The sequence below is a fragment of the Miscanthus floridulus genome, chromosome 3 (assembly GCF_019320115.1).
Source record: "Miscanthus floridulus cultivar M001 chromosome 3, ASM1932011v1, whole genome shotgun sequence".
Taxonomy (NCBI): Eukaryota; Viridiplantae; Streptophyta; class Magnoliopsida; order Poales; family Poaceae; genus Miscanthus; species Miscanthus floridulus.
Window position 1 is genome coordinate 59,473,670 of NC_089582.1, and position 24,024 is coordinate 59,497,693.

General features: G+C 41.3%; 1 protein-coding gene across 1 annotated transcript in view; it reads left to right on the forward strand.

The window, feature by feature from the left end:
- Positions 1-610: 610 nt before the first annotated feature.
- LOC136543790 (uncharacterized) overlaps positions 611-24,024 on the forward strand; it is a 45,401-nt gene continuing 21,987 nt past the window's right edge. Inside the window, exon 1 of the mRNA XM_066536146.1 lies at positions 611-876. Within this exon, the coding sequence (XP_066392243.1) occupies positions 611-876 (266 nt within the window). The remainder of the gene's footprint in view (positions 877-24,024) is intronic.

Here is a 24,024-nt window from a genome sequence, read left to right on the forward strand (position 1 = left end):
GTGCTTCTCCAAAATGATGGTTCAAACTTTCTACCTTGGTCAATTCATGTACTCAATGCTTTTAGGGATATTAGTCCTCTTGTTGAGCATATTGTGGATGCAAGCATACCTCTTCCTATAGTTGATTGGAGCAACAACAAAAATTTGTCAAAAGAGGAAGAGATATGCGTGCAACTCAATGCTCAAGCTATTAATGTCATTTTGAGTACATTGACTGCAGAGGTTGAAGATGAGGCAATCTTTAATGGACAACCACCTCCAAAGAGTGCTCATCTCATTTGGACTAGACTTGTTGAATTATATGGAAAATCCAAATGTGATGATGCTATTGAGTGCAATTCAATGGAAAGTATGTCCATTGTGTCTTCATGCAGCGAAGAAGCCTCACAAGACCTCATGAGCGTCGAGCCAGAGCAAGAAGTGCAAGCAGCGCATGGCCTGTTGTCTGCCTATACCAGATGTGTCCGGTATGCCTACCGGACATGTCCAATATGGCCAAGGCAGCAGAGCAGCAAGCAGCTATTTGCAAGGATGCTCAAGACCGATGGCGACCAAGTGATGAGTCAACCTCAGTATCTCATGATTCTCATCACTTGTGTGATTGTGTCTCATGGCCATGAAAAGCAAGAAAAAGACTAACAAGAAAGAACAAGCCAAGGAGATATCACAAATAGATGATAAAGTGGAGAGTGATATTAAAATTAAAGATAGTTACACTCTTGATCATCTAAGTAGCAAAGACAAGCTCATCCTCATGAAGCTAGTTGAGAAGAATGATGAGCTAGAGGAAGAGAACGAGAAGCAAGAGCAATCACTTCAACGGCAAGAAATGTTTATCATCTCCAAGTTAGAAGAACTAAAGGAAATCAATGAGAGGTATGAAAAATTATCAACTGAGCATGATTTAGTTACTAACTCCTCTTCTAGTGTTTCGCAACTAGAGAAGGAAAACTTTGAGCTCAAGTCAAGGCTAGATGAACTATCAAGCAAGTATAATGTGCTACAAGCAAACTATGTTCATCTAAAGTGCTCTCATGAGGAAATAGTAGAATCAAGCATCATGCTTGAGGTGGCTCATGAGGTTGTGATCACATCGGTAAAATTTTCTCAACCTCTCACACATTCATCGCTAGTACACCATCTCAATTAAATATTTCTTGTCCTAATGAGTGTGCTCCTGAAGCAAGCCAATCTTCGATTGAGCTAAATCTCATAGAAAACATAGAGCTCAAAGAAGAGGTGGAAAGATTAAAGAAAGATGTGATTCGGTTGAAGGGTAAGGAGAAAGCACAACCTTCTCAAGATAACCATGATAACATGGTGAAGAAGCTTGAGAAGGGTTCAAACCTTGCTTCCTCCAAAGCCCAACAAAAGAATTTCATTTCAAGCAAGGCCAACACAACCAAGAGCAAGAAACATGGAAAAATGTTATGCTATGGTTGTCGATTATGTGGACATGAGTGGGCTATGTGTCCACATAAGAGTTGGGCCGACAAGTGTGAAGTGGCCGAACAAAAGGCCTCAAACAAGTTGGCCAACCAAAAGAAAAGTGATGGACAAAGCGCTTGTCTCATGTGCAAGAAATTGGGGCATAATACCAAGAAATACCCAATGTACAAAGAGGCAAGAAAAGAAGCCCAAGTTACAACAAGAAGATGCTATGAATGCAATGAGATGGGCCACAAGGTTGATAGATGTCCATACAAGCAAAACAAACATAGAGCAAACAAAGGCCGCATATGCTATGCTTATAGAAGAAAGGGGCATCTAAGCTATGAATGCCCAAATGGTAACACTCCTAAGCCGAACACATTTGTTTATAATGATATGCTTAGGAAGACCACAAATGGAGTTAGCACTAGCAAGGTGATGTGTTCACCACAAACTAGTACTAAAGCCATTTGGGTACCTAAGCACTTATTAACTAACCCAAAAGGACTCAACAAGAGTTGGGTACCAAAGTGTGCTTAGGGTAATGATGTAGGTACTTGGTGATGAGATGAAGGCTTCGGGGTGGTTGAGCAAGCAAATTGAAAATATTCACTCAATCTATCAACCAATTCTTATCATAATCTCCTATATGGTTGACCCAAAGATAATTTAATGAATATATCTACTTCATCCTCACCATTGGTAACAAGTACCTAAACCTTATAGGATAGCACTTTGAATATTTTGTGATCAATGGCCCACAAATAGGTCTATTTGTGAAATATTGAAAGTGGCTAATTAGATTCAATTGAAAAGTATTTTATTTTGTCATATGGTGCTTTTAATGGCTCTCTAGTAGAGCAATTCATTTGTTGAGATGCAGGTATACAAGAAATACTAGAGCTAAACGAAGAATCACAAGCAGCGTATTAATTGTCTCTGTCCTGCACCTACCAGACGTGTCCGTTATTCCTACCGGACGTGTCCGGTATGGCCAGGAATAGAAAGAAAATATTTCTGTTCTACGTATGTCGGACATGTCCGGTATACCTACCGGACGTGTCCGGTATTTCAGGAACCAGAACACTAATTGGATTGCAACTGAGTCTTTGACCATATATTTTTATATATCCTTAATTTACTCAGAAGCTTGTGATTTACCAAATCTAAGTGGATTGTGAGCATCTCTTGGACTCAAATTTAAATATGGCAAATTATTTGGTTGTGGTTTAAATAGAAAATTGACTCCCAAATTCTTAATAGAATAAAGTGCTAGTTGAAAGTCATTCAAATTACTTAAAGCACTTATTTAGGGGGAGCTCAGTTTCTATTTTGCACCTTTGTGGACTAACAAATTTATCTAGCATTCCTTGTAGTCCTTTGGATGAAAATTGATTTCATATCTAGCATGATTATTTGGCAGTTAAGGTCAACATAAAGATTATCATGCTATGTATCTTCTTAGTGGAATTCTTGTGGGCTCAAGGCAAAGGTATGTATTTACATACATGCATTGTAAGTGCATCTAAGGCCCTTTATATGCTAGAGTGCGCATTTGTGTGACATAGGATAGATGTTTTTCAAAATCCCTTACTAGAATGCATAGGTTGTGTGATTTTGGAAAACCTATTTGGTTCTTGGTCTTTGTGACCTAAGTCATGCCATTTGTGATTATTGCTCCCATTGATTGCTTGCTTGACTAATCATAAGTGAAATGACTCTCTCAAGTCCATAAACTCATATGTATCTCTTTATTATATCTCCTATGTCTCACTAAGTCTCTTTCAAATATTCAAAATCATAAATATGCCAAATATTTGGAAAAGAGAACATCAAATCATGGCGTTGGATAAGAGAAATAACTATACTTAGTTTGGAGCAAGATTGTATATCTTTTTGGACTAAGTAATGACAGATAAGGGGTTTTGGAATCAAGAGAATAATTTTTGGAACAAAAACAACCAACCCATATATACCGAACGTGTTAATAAAAGGCCCGTACCCCTTTGACCCTGGTCCTCTATCTCTCTTTTCTCTCCTCCAAGCCAGCGCTGCCACCTTTGTTCCATCATTTTGGCGACCAAGTGCTTCCACCAAGAAAAAGAAGAGAGGGAGATTGGATCGGAGGAGGTTTGCATCAAGATTGAAGGCTCTAGGACTTGGATTTTGAATCTCATCTTCATCCTCTCTCTCAAGGTACCCTAATCCCGGACCTCATCCGATCTAAGTGGTTAATGCTTCAAAGTCAAATTCCTTTGGTAGAGATGGTATATTACCTGTCTAGAAGCAATGCCTAGATTTTGGATTGGATTGGTTGAAGATTGAGCCAAGGGCCCTGGTTAGGATTGCTGTCTACTCATACCGAATGTGTCTGGTATGACTACTAGACATGTCCGGTATGAGGCAGCAGAGCAGGTTTTGCTCCCTTGTTTCAATCTTCTCAGTGGTTGATTCTTAGGACTAAGTTAATTGTCTATTATGTTTTATGAACCTTGTGACCTAGTTTGGTTGAGGTGATTGCAAAGCATAGGATAATTAATCTTATTTCTATATTTCAACCAAAATAAGCTATCTATTGGGCATGTATCTAAAATTCTTTGCAAATTCATTTGGATACAGGGCAACAGACATGAGTGGAAGAAAGGAGCCTAGATCCAAGCATAGGCATGATCCAGCTTTGGACAAATACAAGAAAGCAAGGTAGGACATGCACCCCAGACTAAGTGAGCAGACCAACAAGAGGTCTGCTAGAGCAACTGCCAGCACTGCTCCATAGTACAGAGAGGGAGATAGCAGTTCTTCCTCTGACACAGATATAGAGGAGTATAAAGTGGAGCCCAAAGATAGAAAGAGGAAGAGCACTGACAGAGGTTCTGATGGTGGCAGCTCAGATGATGAGCAAGAGATTGAGGAGGAGCAGACAGTACCTCTAGTTTAGCACCAACCAGGTTAGGGTATGCACTATGGCTTACTTGAGACACATCCACCTAATGTACCCTCTTATGTTTCTAGAGTTGACTATCAAGGGAAAGGCATGACCAGAAGAGCTAGAGATGAGAGGAGAATTGATCCAAGGAGCTTGTCTAGGATTCAGTTTGATCATTGATTTTAGACAGCCTTTCACATGGATTTCTACTCTAGTGTGATACTCACCAGGAATCCTATGGTTTCCAGACCTCTGAGGGATAGTCCGGACGGTGGGACCGGACTCAGTCCAGACCTATCTTCACCAAACTGGAGCTCTCTGCATGAATTTCGACACCTCTGGACCCTACTATGACATAGTCCAGAGCTGAGGGCCAGACTCGGTCTCAAGGTAGTTTGACGCTCGGGGACCTCTCTGGATAGGTCTGAACTCTACTATATGATAGTCCAGACATGGTCCCCGGTGGAGCGCCAAAAGCCACATTAGTGGATTGCTCGTGACATTGAGCGCCCTCATCTTGTGTAGGTTCTTGCAGCACCCTTGTGTAGGGCTAGGCTTGTGTATGCCTATTAGCTCACGAACCACCGAGTAAATTGGTCGTCACAACAAGGACGTAGCTTGTCGACAAGCAAGTGAACCTCGGGATAAATCTTGGTGTCATTAAGTGTTGGTCACGTTGAAAGCCCTAGTTTGGTTTTTGGATAATTGATAAAACCTAGTGTACTAACCCTTGTCATTAAGTGTTGTGTATGAGATAGGGTGGTACACACCAAGTGGTGGAGCTAGATGATGGTCATGGTGATGGTGGTGACCAAAAGAGATGACCAGGTGCTCTGACTTGGAAAAGAAGAAAAACAAAAACAAAAACCAAGTGTTGATCAAGGCAAAGGTATCAAATAGGTTTTTGTTTTGGCACTCAAGACACCATAGAGGGTGCGTGTGTATTTAGGATAGATAGTTGTACTATTAAGATGGGTGATCTTGACGCAAATACAGTTATCTAAGTGCCACTAGGTGAATTAACACTTGCATGTGCATTAGGACCTAGTGAGTGCTAATATCCCTTGGAAAACTTGTTTATGAAATGCTAACTCACATGCACAAGTGATGGAACTTGGTGGAGTTAACACATTTGCACAAGGGATGAAGTTGGAAGTTGAAAGGCTGGTCACTGGGGTGACCGGACGCATCCGGTGTTCGGCCCTAGACTCGGCTACATTTGGTCGAGATGACCGGACCCGGTTGAAGGTAAGGACCAGACCCTGGCAGTTCACTGTTCATCGACTGAAAACACGCTTAGTAGAGAGACATAGTGAGCATCCAGTTGCCAACAACCACTCACTCCATTCGCATTTCGGGTGCTCTCTGTTTGGTTGAATTAATTCATCAGACATAGTGAGCGTCCGGTTGCCTAAGACCAAACGTGTCTGGTCATCACAGAGGCGCTTTGGGAGCTCTCTGGACATCACCGGACTCATGGCATGGGAGCGTCCAATCTTGCATCGGTGCGTCCGGTGCTTCACTAACTGTGCGTGCGCTTGAGAGACGTTGGGCAGCAACAGTCATTTTCAAATGGTAACTACATGTGGCAGCTTGTGCATGACCAGACGTAGGGACTGGATGCATCCGGTCGGCTCGAGTAGCACGTCCAATCATCCCGTAGAAAGTTGGAGTGAGTGGTTGTTGGTATAAATTAACACACATAGATAAATCCGCAAGGGCACGGATACCGCTGTAGTTTTCACCCAGAAGTATTCCAAGTATCGTATCCATAGGGAAATGTGTGAAACTAACTACGGTCTAACTTAACAAAGGGTAGCAACAAGGTTAGGATAAATAGGAGCATAGAGAGGATAACTAAGGTTCTCTTGTTCTGACTTGGGTAAGTTATGTCTTCTACTATTCAACTAGGGACATTACTAGGTAAAGACACCAGTAGAGGATGCTATCCTTCGCAACCGTGTCCTACTTGTGCCTACAGACGGGAGGTGGACTACAAAGGATCAATGAAGCTATATAGTACATGCTATATTGAATTGATGTCACACACATGATCTACCACCTTCTGGAATGTAGGATGCATCCACGATTAACCCAAGTCTAAGCACCACGCTTACACTTACGATTAATACTCTACTCCCTCTAGAACTGGAATAAAGCACTCAAAAGAGTGGTGATCCTAATGAACAATATAAACACAATGCTTACTCGAATTAGAAGTTGATTACCAGAGAAATCTAGAAGGCAATCTCAAGTAGAACTTGGATCTGCCAAGGTACAAGCCATAGAGAGAGCACCGATAGGCCGGCACCTCCTCCAAACTCTTTCCTCACTCTCTATCTCACTATTTCTAATCATAAGACTAAATCCTATGGATGACTAATCTTCTCTTAATAGCTGGCTCTGATCCTCATGATATGAATTAGGGTTTTAGGGATCTACTGAGGGAGGGGGTAGGGGCTGGTATATATGGGCCGAAGCATCAATCCTGAGCCCTCGGATCAAATTGACTTGAATAAATAGCATAGATGCAATCTAGGAGGCGGTGGGGAACCGACATTCGAAGCGGAGACTGATTGGTGGGACCCATAAGCTGGCTGGCCTGTAGGTAGGGCCAGCTAGCCCCACATGGTAGCCCCTCGGGGTCTGCTTCAGTGGAGAGCCTCCAAGAGTCCTCTAGAACCTTCCCATGTCGGTTATGTTATGGAATTACGTGATTTCCTTTGACGAATAGGTACCCCGAGGCGGTTTTCTGGATAAACCCTACTGAAAACACAGATTCACCAAATTTTATGGAATTTATTAGTTTAAACCCCTAGACCTATGTTTGGTGATGGAATTAAGTATATATGCAAGTGATGTTGACGGTTTATAATTGGTGTTAGTGACCGTCAACAAGCTCCCCAAAGCTTAACCTTTGCCAGTCCCTGAGCAAAGCTAAACTCAGCGGTGGATCAGGAGTTGCTACTATGCTTTCACGCCTCAAAAGTACACATGCGTTCAATCAAGAATTCTCCTCTGGATTAAAATAAACCGATTTGACTTTCAAATTTACCTATATTACCTTCAACCATGGGCATCTTAGCGTTCACTTGGGTCTTAAGCAATTGAAAGATCGAACGATCAAGTCAAGCACTATGTCTCAAGTTCTTTGTTCAACCATTGTTCCAGAGTTTTTATAAGTTTTGAAAATAAAACTCAGAGATTCCATTGTATGACACTCTCAAGTCTCTCAATATATGTGGTATTTGTGGATTCTCACCAAGGCAATAAAGATGTTATGCCTTTTTCTCTTCCTACCATTAAGACTTATGTGGAGTTCATAGGTAGGGAGAAAGCTAGAGCATACTTGCAATGCATATATTGTAAAAGTCAAATAACGGATCCAAAGAGAGTTGAGTCGTACAATCAAATCAAGATGTGCATGTGTGTGGATATATAGTGTATATATTTGGTGGCTAACCTAATTCTACTTTGCACCTTGAAAACTTATCTCTCTTTTTGAAACTTGAAAACATTTGCTAGAGAGCAGGGGCTATCTTATTCATCTCCTCTCTTTTTTAGGCAGGCATCTAAGTACCCATTGTTTTAAATATCTCAGACACTTTTGTGTCCATTTTTCTCAACTTTTTTCTCTTTTTTTCATGAATAACTTTTGCATAGCCGCATGCCTCATTTCTACAACAAAACTTTGAGAGAGATATCATCAAGAACTTGGAGCATTTATTTGGTGGATGGAAAACCTAACAAGCATGTTTTTGTGTTCACTCCCAGTGTAGGAGTAAAACATATCTAGGTGGATCTAGATGGAAGGCATGTTTTTGCGCCTACCCCCAGTGTAGGAGTAGGGCATATGTGGGTGGTGTGTACATGATCTTGATTTTAAGAGCATGACAAACCTCTCATAGGGGTCAATAAAGCTTGACAAAACTCAATGCAAAAGCAAGCAACATATATGTGAAAGTTTTCCTAGCCTAAATAACATATATAGCTCTGGTGGGAATTCAAGCTTTGTCATATAGGAACTCATCATGTAGCATTTTTATGTTTTTCAAAAGATAAATCTCCAGAACTTTAGTCTCACTTGGAACAAGATAAATAGTAGCTCAAGCCATCTCATATCATATCCATCAATTACCTAGACTTATATCAAGCATATGCTACCCATGAGTTTCAAGTTCAGAGTAAATCCTTATATCAAAACAATCTTATCCAAAACTTGGGAGAATTTAAGGCTGAAAACTAGGTACTTGAAAGGAATTACAATAGAGCAACTATTCATTATTTCCATTTAAGAGATTATTCTGAGTCCTCTTTATTTGCTAACAACTCTTAAAAACAAATTAAAGAAAAGTAGACACCCCTTTTTATTTTGTTTCCATTCATTACTTTTTTTAACTATTTAAAAGAAACTAAAATTAAAACAAAAGGGGAAAGAATACTTACCTAGATACACGGGAGTGCTTCTCCCCCAAGCTAGCTCGTTCGGTGAGGGTTCGGTGTTGTAAGTCTTTCGAACCGGGCTTCGCCTTGTGAAGTTCATTGATCAAGTACCTCGGTTTGCTCTAAAGATGAGGATCCTTGTGATGATACCTCTAATGGTGATGTCACCTTCTTCTGCCAAACCTGTCTTGATTTTGAGTTTGGATTTTGGTTTGCAGGCTCAAAACCTTCACTTGTAAAAATTGGGGAATCGACTTTCCCCACACTTTTCTTAAAGTGTGTCCTGCTCATAAAGACAAGGTAGAGATCAAGTGCATGGGCTCTGTTGGTGGAAAAACATCAACAGAACTAAAACTTTATTTATTCTTCTCTAACCCTTAGACACATTGAACAAGATGAAGTTGATGTTGTGTGTTTTGTTCAATTATGTCATGGGTGATAAGATCAAAAGATTGAGCATGAATTATGTGATTTCCTTTGACGAATAGGTCCCCCTAGGCGGTTTTTTGGATAAACCCTATTGAAAACACAGATTCACCAAAACTTGTGGAATTTATTAGTTTAAACCCCCTAGACCTATGTTTGGTGATGGAGTTAGTATATATGCAGGTTATGTTGATGATTTATAATTGGTGTTAGTAACTGTCAACAGTGGCCAATGGCTATTTGAGCAGTAGGGGCTCTATAAATATGGGGTGTCCAGCTTTTGCTCACTCTCTTGGCTCTCTAACTCATTGATACACATTGTGAGCATACTCCAACACCTCCCACTCATCTAGCTCTTGATTTGTTCATCCAAGTTGAGATTGGGAGAGATCTTAGTGCATTTTCTTAGTGTTTGAGCATCTAATGTCACTCTTGGTGGTTGTCGCCATCTAGATGGCTTGGAGCAGCGGAGGAGCATTGGCATGAGTCGGTGATTGTTCGTGGCCATCTCTCGATGATTTGTGAGGGGTCTTGTACCTTCCCTGGCGAAGAGCCGAAAGGTAACTCTAGTAAATTTCTTGTGTCATTGAGTTACCTCACTTATGGGTAGGTTCTTGCGGCGCCCAAGTGTTGGGCTAAGTTTGTGAAACACCTATTAGCCACCGAACCACCAAGTGTTGGTCGACACAACGGGGACTAGTATGCTGGCAAGCACATGAACCTCAGGAGAAAAATTGTTTCTCTTGTGCATTGAATTTCTCCCTTAGGATTCATATTGTGATTGATCATCTCTTGCCATGTGAGGTATACCTCTCTCTAAATCTTGTATTTACATTCCTAGAGATATCTTGTGTAGAGGTAGTTGAGTAGCTAGTGTAGCTTAGCTTAGTTGGTAATCTAGTTGTTTAGCTAGCTCACTAGTGTAAGTAAGTAGTGACTTAGCAAATTGTGTGCATAGTGATCATAGCAACACTACTACATTTAGACCTATCACAAGCGGTTCATAAAGCCCATCACAAACGCTTTTCGGTCTCAGCAGTAAGTTGTCGACAGTGATGACATTCTCATCATAGGCGGTTTGCAATCGGCGGTGATACTAGCTTGTCATAGTCGGTTCATATTACCAGCTGATGGTGATTTGAATTTTCAAAAATCCCAAAAATGGACCAAAAAATAGCAAAAAATTCTGTTTCAATCCTGGGAAGCCCCCCTACCAGCTCCAACTTCATGGTACTAGGAAGCTGCTCCAGCTCCATCTCCATGCTATTTTTTATGGTAAGCGATGGTGCTGGGATTCGAACCTGAGACTTTTGTCCTTAGCTCCTCTAACCACTCTCCTCTAACCACTCCACCCCTAAGTCACTTGTGTCTATATAGCATATCCATTCCCCTAGTATTCACTTTTTAGGATTTAAAATGAATATGTAGGACCCTAACTGGCTTCAGATGAAAAAATCATAAACTACAAATTTGTTGTTCTAATCGAGATCTACAACTTTGATTTTGGTTGTTTTGCCATCCGAGATCGTTTGACAAATTTGAATTTCAAAACATCAAAACTTCCGCTAGACTTTTGGGACCTCAAATGATTTCAAATGAAAAACTCAACAACTACAAAGTTGTTGTTCTCATTGAGATCTACAACTTTGGTTTTGGTCAATTTTCCATCCGAGGCTGTTTGAAAATTTTGGTTTTTTTAAATCTTAAAACTTCAGATACAAATTTGAGACTATAAATTATTTATAATGAAATAGTTGTCAACTACAAAGTTGTATATCTCATCAAGATATACAACTTTGGTTTTGGTTGTTTTCCATCTAGGGTCGTTTGTACAATTCAAAAAATGAATTTCAAAATTTGAGCCTTCAAACAAAATTCTGGGACTGTAAATGGTTTCAAATGAAAAGTCATCAACTACAAAGTTGTTGATTGCGTTGAGATCTTCAACTTTTATATAAAGTTTGTTTTCATTTGACTTTCTTTGAAAAAGTTATGAATTTATATATACTGCAACATGGTTATCACCGTCGTATCATACAACGAGCTGATGGTGAAAATGTCTTCCCGTTGGTTCATATGATGAGGCGGCAGTGATGAGGAGCACATCATCACCGCCGGCTGGTGGTGCAAACTGGCTATAATGATGGACTATCACCGTCGGTTGGTAAGACAAAGTGGCGGTGATAGTTATCGACCCGGACGTTCTTATGAACCGATGGTGATACTCTCATCACCAACGGTTTATATTACGAACCATTAGTGATAGCTATCACCATCATTTTTAATGATACCGTCGGTGATAGTGGCATTGGTGATAGGTCAATCTGTAGTAGTGCAACTAGAATTGTGGGCATAGATGTCTTGCAAACCTTGTAGAGCTAGAGCAAAATTGCTTTTCACCATTTAGGTTACTAACCCTTTTCTCTAGTGACTTTGTAGAGAATTTTAATAGGGTATTCACCCTTCCTCTAGCCATTTAGGACCTGTCACATGTGGCAGGATCAACACACCTGACTATGCGCATGTCGATGTCATTTGGCATGCTCTTATGCTATATGTCATCTCTGGCTACATCACCTCATCAGTTCAGGCATGTCCCCTTATAGGCTGGGATTGAGATCACTATTAGTTTGTGTTGTGCTGATTTCATCCAACTACATTGTCAAGCAAAGCATGATTGATCATTGTTGACAGTCACTAAATGCCTATTTTGACCATCAACATTGCACCAAAAATGGGTCTATACAACACCATAAGTAGTGATTTATGTTTATAATTAACCTATTTCCACTTGTACTTGGAGATCTTTGGTCATGAAGGAAAACTATACAAAAATATCAAAATCAAGCAACTAGAAGCAATTGGAGTATGGAGGGCCACCATGGGCCACTTGGTCTAGTGCCACCTCACCAATCCATGGGAGTGACCAAGAAACACATTCTCCAAGCCTTCTCCATCGTTGATTTCAAGTCGGTTCAAGATGAAGGGCCAAAAAGAGGCATCACATGGACTACTAAACTCATCATCCTTATGTCGGTGCTCAAATGGACAAAACATGCTCATACCCACACTCTACTACATCCCTGGGGCCACCACACCAAAGGCAGAGGGCCCACTCATCAGTGGGGGTCCAACCAACGCCCTCCACACGTCGCCCAGAGCCCCACTTTCACTCCGCCGCCTCTCCTTCGGACACATGCAAGGAAACACACATGGGAACAATCCTATGCATTGATTTAAGGTGGTTCAAGGTTGGTTTGATCCAAGGGAAAGGAGAGGGTGTCACTTGGATCAATGACATGGCATGGAGTAGCCCCTACTCCACCTCTCACTATAAATAGGACCCCTCTCCCTCACTTGTAACACTCACCACAAGAGAAACTCTCTCTACTCTCAAGATGTATTCTTAGTGTTAGCTTTAGTGGGAGTTAGACTGAAGAGGAGCTCTTCCTTGAGTCTGGAGCGGTCTTCAAGAATCTGGTACAACTTTATGTCTCTCTTGTAGTACTTTCCTTATTTCAATATATTACTTTCTATGCAATATATTAGTATCTTCTTTATTCACTTATCTTGCCTAGTCTGAGTGTCACTATTCCTTTGTTGTAGTAGTACTTTTGGATATAGTTACTTTCCCTACTTACTTGTATGCCTTTCTTGTTTATCTAGTTCATGCCTTTGTTTGTTTAGCTAAGTATAGTTAGTATAGTTGTATCACACCTTAGCATGGGATATCCGCTTGCATCGAGTGCTTTAGTTATCGTACATGACTAGAGTAGTAATCGTTAGCTTAGACGTGATGTCTAGGCTAGTGTTTAACTGAGTTTGCACCCAATCCCATGGATAGTTGTGGTAGCCCTAGAGGTGACAACTCTGTAAGGCCTTTGCAATCCACCACATTTGGATTGATGTTTTCATAGAGCTTTTTGGCAGCCTTCCCCTGACCACTCTTTCTAACCTCCTTCAAGGGTCAGAAAGGTACTGTTGCTCCAAAGTGTTATTATGTGTGATCGCTATGTCTTACCCATTCCTAGTTATCCTGTATGGTCTGCTCTAGAATGGAACTGTAGTAATAGAGAAGTGTCCTTTGTGATAGAGAAGAACTTAGGAAACTCCCTCACTCGTTGTCCTCCCATTTAGCTATGCTTTCACTTTATCCTTTCTAGAGTAGAACTTCTCATGTGTCACCCTATTTTATCGTATATCACTTACTCCCACTTTAGTTTAGTTGGTATACTAAGTTAGTAGATACATGATGGTTAACTATCAACTTCTTTAACCATTGCTTCCATGTGGATAAATATCATACCCTGGAATACTCCTGGGTGAAATGCTACAGCGGTATTCTGTGCGTTTGTGGAATATTCTACATGAGCATAAGAAATACCAACAAGCATTTCTAGCGCCATTGCCAGGTAAACAATTGGTGTAAAGATTTTGATATTGTCCTTGATGTCTGCTAATCTAGTGTTCCACTAGCTTTTGTGGGACTACCGTTGTCCAGTTGAGTGTTGAATAAACGGGACAACACCAACCATTCAACCTTCTGGCATATTTCCACAATAATCATCAAGAGCCCAGGGTGCCCGGTCATTCATGACCCATCAACACCTCCACCCTGCCATCTTATAGGTATGTATGTCTATACATTCTAATCATGTGCAGATGGAGAGAAGGTCACCATCAAATGGAGACAAAATCATCATATGTGACGGAGCAAAGAAGTTGCATCACTCACAACTCCATCTCAAAGTATGGGTGATGCTGGAATCGATCAACGTATGTGAGAACCAACCCCAAGTTATCCTTCCTTTTCAAAACCAAATCATGTTAATCACATTCATCTACCTAGTTTACATTGCTTTGCATAAAAATGGACTAAAAAAGACATGGTTCTCTAGTTCACCATTTATGTTCTCATCTCCACCTGAATTAATCTTTATATGCTTTCATGTTTCCTTTACTCTATGCTAGTATGTTCTAGTTTGGAAGTATTGATAATCCATCTATAGCCTTTAAATTAAGCATGGTGCCTAGTTTAAGATATGGATGTGCCGATCATATTTTCATAGGCTTTTAAATTAAGCGTGTTGCTTAGGTTAAATAGCCTACCTTAATCATATTAGACTTGGTGTCTAGTTTGGTTATTGAACTAAAACTACTTGTATAGACACTGGTTGTATGGAATAACCTTTGCAAGAAATTGTCAATGTGAGAATTGAGTTAACATTAAACAAGAGTTAAAAAACATGGGAAAAGGATCTTTGCTAACTAAACAGAAGCGCCAACTTGTTGTTAGCATAGAAGAAAACCTTTAGACCCAATGGCAACAATCACCCCTGTTTCTTTTGTGAATTCCTTTGGGTATGTGTTGTCTACTAACCTTGGCAGGGAAGAGAAATAGAACCTTGATAGAGAGGGAGGTGAGACATACACCTCCAAGTCCAAAACAATCCACCAGGCCAAAACCAAATGAAGATCAAGATGGTGTGGCGGAATCCATCTCTAGGATTGCAAGATGCAAATTAAAGTTGAATTCAATGGAGAATCATGCTCAATTGACTTGAAATAATGAGCCCTCACCGACAGGTAAATCGGTATGTATCCCATATTTAATTCTTGCATATCATTTAAATTTTGAATTTTTGCTTGTTTAGTTTTTGGTCCATACTCTTTTCCTTCATGCATAATAACTTAAAACAACCTTGTCTTAAGTTACAAAAAATAAGTAATATAAAATTTTCTCATATTATTTCTTTGAATAATAAACTCATTCTAGGTTATCGTTGTTCCAAGACCAAGCTAATCTTTCACCTCCTATTCTAATAAAGTCCTCCACAATAAAAAGCAAGTGAGCAAAAATGTGTTGCTAGGACAATTTCCCTTCGGGTATTCTTGGTCACTAACTGTTATAGGTAAACATTTTAAAAGAACAAAGGTTGTACAATGTCTGTGAACATGGGTGTTGCAATATACTCTGAGGGGATGCTCCAACACACACACTTGGCTTTTAGTGTTGAATGACATAAAAGTCCAAGTGTGGGTGTGGGTGGTCAACCCACCTACAAGTCACCCGACTTTGCTCTGCCTCCTCTCAAGCCCTCGTCGCTTTGGCATGCTGGTTTGCACTCCCTAAGCTCACCTTTGCTTTGTTTCTACAGGTTTGATTGTGTTTAAAATGCCATACATGTTAATCAAACTTAAAATGTGAAATAAAACCATGCCAAACTATGAACTTGACTTTATAAAGGGTGGCCAACATAAACTTTATTCCTACTTCATATACTTGTTACTTGTGGATATATATTTATTAAGAAAACATGTCAACTAAGTTGTTGTGAAGTGAGATATGGTAAAGACTAAAGAAATCCTATCTTTTCTAAGTAAGATCTTGGAGATTTATTGTTTTCATAAAACATCAAAACCAATAGCCTCACTTCTCGTCAATGGTGAGATTTCCTACCAAGGCCAAATATCATGTTATATGTTGAAAACCTTCCACATATGCTACTTGTTTTTGTATTGAGCTTTGTCACACATTGTTGACCCATGTTGAGAATTTTATCATGCTCCTAAGATCAAGATCACATACACTCCACCAAATATATGCTATACTTCTACACTAGAAGTAAGCAAAAACATGCCATTCCATTTCCACCAAATAAATACTCCATGATTTCAAGCATGATCTTTCTCCATTATTCTTACAAAAGAGGCATGGGCTATGCAAAAAAGATTGTGCACACATGGAAGTCCATGGTTGGAAAAAAAGAAAGAAAAAATGTGGACACAAGAAGGTCCATAGAAAAAAGAGAAAAAAGAGAGAAACATAGCCATGCTCTTAAATAAAAGGTGGAGAGAGAATCATATATCATGCTATGGAGTAATCATGATCATCATATTTTCACACACATGCACATCTTGATCTAGGGGTATCACAATTTTTGCCATGGATCCTTAGTTTGACTTAGCAATATATGCATTGCAAGTGTAGTTTATTCTTCTCCTACCTTGAACTCCACATAAGCCTATTAGAAGTAGGAAGGCAAAACATCAATGCCTTGGTGAGGATATAAACACCATTGACTGACTTGAGTGTACCATTTGAGGAGAATTATGAGCTAAGTTTTCAATTGCAAAAGTTATAAAAACTCCAAGTATGCTTCATAGGGGATAGTGATGACTTGGTGTCAAAGTTGTTCCACTTTTCAACCGCTCATGGCGACACAGTAGACACTTCAAAATCCACAAGGTATGAAGTATGATTTGGTATATCTTTTATGTTAGCATCATATCTTTTGAAGTCTTGTTACATATCTAGTTACACCTGAATCTTGGTTTTCCTACTTTGCTCGGGACGAGCAAAGGTTTAGTGGGGGGGAGCTTGTTGACAGTCACTAAATGCCTATTTTGACCATCAACATTGCACCAAAAATGGGTCTATACAACACCATAAGTAGTGATTTATGTTTATAATTCACCTATTTTCACTTGTACTTGGAGATCTTTGGTCATGCAGGAAAATGATACAAAAATATTAAAAATCAAGCAACTAGAAGCAATTGGAGCAAGGAGGGCCACCATGAGTGAAAGGTCCTTGTTTGGTTTTGGTAATTGAGTGACAACCTAGGTGGACTAATGTGTTTAAATGTGAGATACACATGTAATTAGTCCACAGGTACACTTGTGTGAGCAAGTCATGCCATGACGGTGAAGATAGCTTAGATAAGTTGCATAGCTCACACATGTGATGATGGAGCTCACTGCGTATGAGACATGACATTGTGTCATGTGATCAAGGTGGAGAAGATCAAGACAAGACTTGGCTCGATGGACCAGTTGCAAGTGTGAAGGGCAAGTTGAGTGATGGCTTGGCACCGATGGACCAAAGCAACGGTGAATAGCAAGTGAAGTCAAGATCAATGAACCAATACGGTCACGTGATGATATGAAGTGGATCATATCCTTTGGTGATTGGTTGGTGCATGTGTTGCATTAACATCGAAGGAGATGAAATGGAATGCGCAAGGCAAAGGTATATTTGTAGGTAGGTGTGTAGAGAAGTTTATGACCGGGTTTATGATAGATGGTCGTACTATCAAGTGGAGCAAATTTGTTTGCATATAGGTCATCTAGTGCCACTTGAGCGATCTAACTTTGCATACATGTTAGGGTCGAGTGGCGATGAGAAAAGAGTGCTAATCCTTTGGAAAATGTTTGTGAAAAGCTAACACACGTGCATAAGCTGGTGTTCACTTGGTGGTGTTAGCACATTTACAAAGGAGAAGTGTTTTGAGTTGGTGTGGATCAATTTGGAAAAGGAGGCGAAAATAGGCTCACTAGGCTGCCCCTGGGGGCACCAGACAAGTGTACGGTGGCACCACCACCCCTAGGGCGGTGCCCACCTTAGGTGGTCGAGAGTGGGCAGTTTGGGGCTAGCACTGCCACCCCTAGTCCAGTGGCACTGCCACCCCTATAGTGGTGCCAACCTAGCCAAAAACGAGAGCAGCAGTAGTGGGCGCTGGCACCACCACAACTGGTGCTCACTGCCGTGGTGAGGGCGGTGCACCGCCCCTTTTTTCTAGAGAGGTGGTTTGTCAGGGAGCTGGCTAGGTGGTCACCACTAGCCCTAGGGCGGTGCCACCGCCACCTTGTTCGGTGACCAATGGCTAGTTTCTAGCCATTGGAATTTGACCATTAGGGAGGGCAGCGCTGTGTGCAGTGCCAGGCACCGCTGTGTCTAGTGCCCTCATAGAAACCAGTAGCTTTGCTCTAATGGCTCTATTTGGCTCGAGGGCTATAAATAGAGGTGGAGGAGGATTTGTGAGGGGGATTGTGCTCACCCCGTAGGGATCGCGAAGAGCAACTCTAGTTGAGCATGTCATTGAGCTACCCTCACTTTTGGGGTAGGTTCTTGTGGTGCCCGACGTGCGGGCTTGGCGGGTGATGCCAATTAGCTACCGAACGACCAAGTGAGTGATCAATACAACGAGGACTAGCTTGGTGGCAACTAAGTGAACCTTGGGATAAAAATCATCGTGCCAACCTTGTTCATCCCATTGGTTTGCAATTCCCCAACATAAGCTTGTATTTACTTTCATATACTTGTGCTTTGTGTAGTTGCTCTAGTAATTAGTTAGCTTGTGTAGCTTGCTGGTTACCTTCTTGCTTGTGTAGCATAGAAGTAGCTCCCTTGTGTGACTAATTTGGTTTGAGTAACCTTGTTAGTCACTTTGCTTAGTTTGTGTAGCTAAGTAATTTGAGCTCTCTAATTTGGCTTGTGTAGCCTTGTTATTGAGCATTGCTAGTGAGCTTAGGTGGATTTGTGCTTTTGCTTACTACATTGTGTAGGAACTCCCTCAGTTGTGTGAAGTACTAGCGGCATATGTTTGTGTGACCTTGCTCCTAGAATTGGTTAGGTGAGCTCTAGCTTGCCTGGCACCTTTGTTGCCTAATTAGATTCTTTTTAAGGTGCTTGAGAACTTAGATAGAGGGGTGTAGTCTTGGCTAGACCGATACTTTTAATTCCGCATTTGTTTCGGTTAGCCGACACGTTTAATTTTAAAAAGGACTATTCATCCCCCTCTAGTTTGCCATCTCGACCCTACACGTGGTATCAGAGCTAGGTCTCTCATTTGTGGTCTTCACCGACCCGAGAGGATGGCGTCTAGTGGGCTAGATGATTGTGAGACACATATTTTTTATGGCACAAACTTTGCACATGGGAAAATCACATGCTTGATCATTTTCATGCAAAGGGACCTAAGTTTTGGTGGATTGTCACTAGTGGTCTCACTCATGTCTTGGACCATCAAAATCTCACCAAAGCTCAAAGAGTTCTCTTTGAACTTGATGCACATGCTTGTTGTTATCTAATGGATGCTTTGAGCTTTGAATTGATGAAAAGGATAAACTATGTGGGAACCGCTCATGAGATATGGGAATCAATCAAGCACACCTTTGGTGATTCCTCCACATGGGATGATGGCAAGTTCAAGAAGGAGGATCCCAAGGAGGAGGTGCATGAGTGTGTCAAGCATGACCACAATTTGGTGATTATGGAAGATTGCTCCACCTCATGGTCAAGTGATGATGATGATACTACCATAAGATCACTTGACAAGATTGATGATGCCACAAGTGATGCACATGATGATTCTACCCCTAGCACACTTGGTGATGATCTTGATGATGTTGGTTCGTGCTTGAGCCATGATTGTGATGCTACTACAAGCCCATCCACTACACCACATTGCTTCATGTCACAAGGTGACACAAAGGTACAAAATGATAATGTGGTTGATCATGTTGATTCATATGATGAGCTTGTGAGTAGACTTGCTAGCATGACCATGTCTTTAGAAAATGAAATAGGTAAAACCTTGAAATTGGAAAATGAAAACTCATTTCTAAAGAACACATGTGAAGAACAAAAGCATCTAATTTATGTTACTACTTGTTCACATGAGGAGCTAAAATTGGCTCATGAGGAACTTGTTGTTGCTCATGCTACTTGGTACAAGACCATGCTTTTCTCACTAAAGAGCTTTCAAATGAAAAATCTAAAACTAGTGAGAGCTCATCACATGGGTCAATTGATCAATCACATGTTGTTGCTAACCCTTGTGGTGTAGGCAAGAAGAATGTATCCACCTCTTGTGATGATTTGTTAGCTATACCATATTCTTCAATTATAGATGCTTGTTCTATTTCCTTGTCTTGTGGGACTAACCTTTCGAAGGAGAACAATGAGCTCAAAAATGAAGTGAAGAATTGGATCAACAAGTTAGAGAGGTGCTACAACTCAAAGGTCACCTTCAAGCACATGTTGAAGAATCAAAGAAGCTATGGTGACAAGGGTGGAGTTGGCTTCATCAAGAAGATGACTAAGGGAAAAAGAGAAAGGGCAAGAAAGATAAAGAAGCAAGAAAAGGAGAAGCTATCTCACTACATGTGCTTCAAATGCCATGAAGTGGGACATCTTGCAAATGGTTGCCCCAATGAAGAGAAGCTCAAGTTGAAGAAAGAAGAAGAGAGGCTAAAGCATGCCAAATGCTTCAAATGCCGCACATGGGGTCATCTCACCTCTATGTGCCCAACCAAAGAATTGGTGAAGCAACAAGTGATGCCTCAACCAAAGCCCCAAGTTGAGCAAGAAGAGAAGCCCCAAGTTAAAATCAAGATCAACCATGAAGATGGTGGTGACTTAATGATGAAGAAGAACAAGACAAGAAGAGGTGGAAGAGCAAATGCAAGGCATCCAATGCTTGTACAAGATGCCAAGATGATGAGCAAGAATCAAGAAGAGGAAAAGGTGTATGCTCACATCAAGTGCTTCGTTGACAAATCCAACAAGCGGTTCCATGATTGTTCTTCCACGTGGTATCACATTCCTACACATGGTATCAATCATACAAGATGGTGGTTCCATAAGTGATTCTCAACTTTAAGTGATCATCGATGCATCCCTCATCAACAAGTGGTACAAGAGCTCAAACTTATCAAGTGGATGACCCATGCTATGACATAGGGGGAGGTGTCCCACCAATTGGTATCAAGATCAAAGATCATATGTGTGGTATCTCAAGAGCTATACAAGTGTTGTCATTTCAACATATGTAGTGGTGTCCATAAAAAAATGCAAGATTCAAGTGTCAACCATCTACCCAAATGCAACCCTTTGTATCAAGAGATGCACACCTTTTATGGAAATTGATGACAAAGGTGAGAGATTGAGACAAAGATATTACAATTGGGGATTTGGACATGGAAGATGGACAAAGAGGGAGCAACATTGAAGAATGGAGAAGGATCCAAATTCTTGGACAAGAGAAGCACACAAGTAGGGGGAGCAAGCCCATGAACCTTGATTGGTTGCATTTGATGTGCATATTCATGTGCTTGCTTGCATTGCATAAGTTTTTAAATTTTATACATGCTTGTGTGGTGTATGCTAGTGATATAATTTGAGTGATGATTTGATAACTAGTATGCATAGGATGGTAGCTAGACTTGTATTTCTACACGTGGTATTAGAACCTTGCTTATAATGTTGATCTCATGGGGTTTCTAGTATATTTGATGTCTAGCTACTCATGGTGCTAAGGATGGTGTTAAAAGTGCAACTCTAATTGGTATCACGCATCAAAGGTTTATTCTATACACCTTAGCATCATTGGTAGTAATTACATAGGTGGACAAATGTGTTTAAATGTGAGATACACAAGTGATTAGTCCACAGGTACACTTATGTGAGCAACTCATGCCATGACAATGAAGATGGCTTGGATATGTTGCATAGCTCACACATGTGATGATGGAGCTCACTGCATATGAGACATGGCATTGAGTAATGTGATCAAGGTGGAGAAGATCAAGACAAGACTTGGCTCGATGGACCGGTTGCAAGTGTGAAGGGCAAGTTGAGTGATGACTTGGCGCTGATGGACCGAAGCAACAGTGAAGAGCAAGTGAAGTCAAGATCGATGAACCAATAAGGTCATGTGATGATATGAAGTGGATCATATCATTTGGTGATTGGTTGTTGCATGTGTTGCATCAACATTGAAGGAGATGAAATGGAACGCAAAGGGCAAAGGTATATTTGTAGGGCATTTCATTTCATCGGTCATAGGTGTGTAGAAAAGTTTATGACCAGGTTTAGGATAGATGGCCGTACTATTAAGAGGAGCAAACTTGTTTGCATATCGGTCATCTAGTGCCACTTGAGCGATCTAACATTGCATACATGTTAGGATCGAGTGGCGATGAGAAAAGAGTGCTAATCCTTTGGAAAATGTTTGTGAAAAGCTAACACACATGCACAAGGTGGTGTTCACTTGGTGGTGTTAGCACATTTATAAGGGAGAAGTGTTTTGAGTTGGTGTGGATCAATTTGGAAAAGAAGGAGGCGAAAATAGACTCACTAGGCTGCCCCTAGGGGCACCGGGCAGGTGTCCGGTGGCATCGCCACCCCTAGGGCGGTGCCCACCTCAGGTGGTCAAGAGCGGGTAGTTTGGGGCTAGCACCACCACCCCTAGTCTGGTGGCACCGCTGCCCCTATGGCGGTGCCAACCTAGCCAAGGCCAAGAGCAGCAGCAGTGGGTGCGGGCACCACCGCAACTGGTGCTCACCGCCATGGTGAGGGCGGTGCACCACCGCGGGCACCGCCACCCATAGGGCGGTGCACCGCCCCTTTTTTCTAGAGAGGTGGATTATTGGGGAGCTGGCTGGGTGGTCACCGCCACCCCTAGGGCTATGCCACCGCCACCCTATCCGGTGACCAATGGCTAGTTTCTAGCTGTTGGAATTTAATCATTGGGGAGGGCACCGCCGTGTCTGGTGCCCTCATAGAAACCTGTAGCTATGCTCCAACAACACTATTTAGCTTGGGGGCTATAAATAGAGGTGGAGCTCGGCCTTAGGCTGGTTGCTGAGCACCCTTAAGCCTTGGTGGCTTGTGTATGTGTGCTTGGGAGCCCTCTAACTCACATACGTTTGATAGTGATCATACGATTGAGTGTGAGTGTGATTCTAGTGCGATTACATCATGAGGTTGCATCGAGTGGCACTAGGTGATCGAGTTGCAGGCCAGTGGTGCTTGTTATTCTTGGAGGTTGCCACCTCCTAGACAGTTTGGTGGATTGTGACTCCATTGAAGCACGCGAGAAGATTGTGCGGTGCTCCAGAGGAGAATTTGTGATGGGGATTGTGCTCACCCCGTAGGGATCATGAAGAGCAACTCTAGTTGAACGTGTCATTGAGCTACCCTCACTTTTGGGGTAAGTTCTTGTGGTGCTTGACATGCGGGCTTGGCGAGTGATGTCAGTTAGCCGCCGAACCATCAGGTGAGCGGTCGACACAACAGGGACTAGCTTGGTGGCAACCAAGTGAACCTCGGGATAAAAATCATCATGTCAACCTTGTTCATTGTTGATATTTATAAGTGCAAATAGAATATGAAGGATTCCGCAAGCACATAGAATACCATTGTAGCATTTTACCGAAAGTATTCCAAGTATCGTTATTTATATTTTACCACAGTGAAACAATGGAGTAAAGATTTATTGGATAACAAAGGAATGTCTACTAATCAATATACCAACATAGCTAGAGCAAGGGGTAGAGATAATGATAGGAATTAAGGATAATGACACTTAGGGGATAGATCATTAAGATAATGTAAACTAGTTAACTCAGGAGAACAAAGGGTGAGGTAGATTCCTATGATATTGTTATTATAGGATCAAAGTATATATATACCTGACTATAGTTAAGACTCTACTCTTCTACACTTCAGGACGCCGCTTAGACGGTAGAGCATCCACAATAGATAACTCTACTGACGCGACTACGGTCCTACAATTTAAGAACATTCTCAATTCGGTGTGGACTACAAAGGATATACGGAACTATCACCACCCGCTGCTATCACACAACCAGAGAATAGGCTGTACTCATAGGCAGAGCATCATATAAGCACCATGCTTACACGAGGCTCGGCTACTTAGTCCAACCATGGTAAACTAGCAGGCTAAGCGCTCTATGAACCCGCACACAAAAGTAATGATAACCTCATCTAAGCAAGATACATATTCAAAGTAAGCATAGCCATGTAGATACTAGATAGGAATATGATAAATTGATAATAAGTCTTACAAGATGTAGAAGTGAAGATTCAAGGCTTTGCCGAGCCTCCAAGACTAGATCTGGAACTTGAGCATGAGCCCAACTCGACCCTCACTCTCGTGCTACTAATCTACTACATTGGAGAGCTCTAGACCTAATCCACCTGGTGTATC